The 1,663-nt window shown below is 43.2% G+C and overlaps 1 protein-coding gene across 1 annotated transcript; it reads right to left on the bottom strand.

Moving 5' to 3' along the window:
• Positions 1-414: 414 nt before the first annotated feature.
• LOC126725871 (uncharacterized mitochondrial protein AtMg00310-like) lies at positions 415-1,152 on the bottom strand. The gene has a single exon (XM_050430874.1). The coding sequence runs from the start codon at positions 1,150-1,152 to the stop codon at positions 415-417; it is 738 nt and encodes a 245-aa protein (XP_050286831.1).
• Between the last annotated feature and the right edge of the window lie 511 nt (positions 1,153-1,663).

Genomic DNA, 1,663 nt, shown 5'->3' with positions numbered 1-1,663 from the left:
ATGTTTGATTTTGTTTGGGCAATTCAAAGGCCAAACAATCTTCCAAATATCCCTCATACCCATACTATCCGAGCTGCCCCCTTCCTCCCCTCTGCGTCCTTCTATTTTCAGCACATTTTGGGCCACTTTGTATGCGCTTTTGACTGTGAATCTTCCATTTGAGGTCCAAGCCCATATAAGAGAGTCTTCCGGTAGTCTGGCACTAATAGGAATACTCAGGATCAGTTCAACCTCATGAGGAAGGAACATGTTTTTTACTTTCCCTACATCCCAACCCCTCCTCTCTACATCCACCAAGCTCGACACCATCTCCATTCCCGTGTGGGCGCCTACCGGGCTTGTTACTGTGAATAATTCCAGGGACGGAATCCACCTATCCTTCCAAATCCGAACCCCTTCCCCATTTCCAATGCATCATCTAGACCCCCTATCAACCACTTTCTTCGATGCCCATATGCTTCTCCATGCATAGGAAGGTCTACTTCCCAACTCCGCCTCACTAGCCACACTATTTGGGAAATATTTTTCCTTGAGCACTCTATGGACAAGAGAATCAGGATTTTGCTGCATTCTCCACCATTGTTTAGCAAGTAGTGCCAAATTGAAAGCTTTTAAGTCCCTAAATCCCATACCACCCTCCGCCTTTGGAGTGCACAACCTCTCCCATGAGATCCAAGCCATTTTCCTTTCCTTATCTTTTTGGCTCCACCAAAAGTTTCCCATTAGGGAGTTCAGCTCTTTGCACAACGTATTCGGGAGTTTGAAACAACTCATCGTATATGTTGGCGTTGCTTGAGCAACGGCCTTAATGAGGATTTCCTTTCCGGCATGAGAAAGAAACTTACCCTTCCAACAAGCTATTTTCCTCCCTACTTGGTCCTTGATTCGATTGAAAGCCTTTCTTTTTCCCCTCCCCACAAGTGGTGGCAACCCCAAGTACTTCTCAGGATGCTGAACAACTTTAGCCCCAAACTTCTCCTTCACATATTCCTTTATCTCCCTACTAGTGTTCTTGCTGAAATAGAGAGAGGTTTTTTCCTTATTGAGTTTTTGTCCCGAATCCCCTTCATAATCCTTAAGCACTTTTAACACCCTATCACATTCCTCCCTTATGGCTCTACAAAACACTATGCTATCGTCGGCAAACAACATATGAGTAATGCTTGGAGCTCTTCTACATACTGTAACCCCTTTTAAATTCCCCCCCTCTTTCCTCCTTTTTGATCATCGCCGATAGACCTTCAGCACATAATAAGAACAAGTAGGGAGAAATAGGGTCACCTTAGCGTAACCCCCTTGATGGAGTAATCTTCCCTTTTGGTTCGCCATTAATCAACATAGAGTAGGACACCATAGTTACACATATCATTATTAGGGAAATCCATCTTTCATGAAAACCCATCTTTCTCATCATAGCTTCCAAGTACACCCATTTGACTCTATCATACGCCTTGCTCATATTGAGCTTTATGGCCATAAGTGCTTCCTACCCTTTTTTTCTTTGATCGATGCAATGCATGGTTTTGAAGGCTACAAGCACATTATCTGTAATAAATCTACCTAGGACAAAAGTGCTCTACGACTCATCAATCACTACATCCAACATTCTTTTCAATCTATTAGCAAGAACCTTTGAGATTAGTTTATACACCACATTGCACAA

This window comes from Quercus robur, chromosome 5 (genome assembly GCF_932294415.1).
Source record: "Quercus robur chromosome 5, dhQueRobu3.1, whole genome shotgun sequence".
NCBI lineage: Eukaryota > Viridiplantae > Streptophyta > Magnoliopsida > Fagales > Fagaceae > Quercus > Quercus robur.
The sequence above is the reverse complement of the archived record's forward strand: the minus strand, read 5'-3'. Positions and strand labels throughout refer to the sequence as shown.

What these genes read in the sequence shown, in the direction of transcription:
- LOC126725871 (XM_050430874.1), bottom strand. Translation starts at nt 1,152, where the DNA reads ATGTTGTTTGCCGACGATAGCATAGTGTTTTGTAGAGCCATAAGGGAG.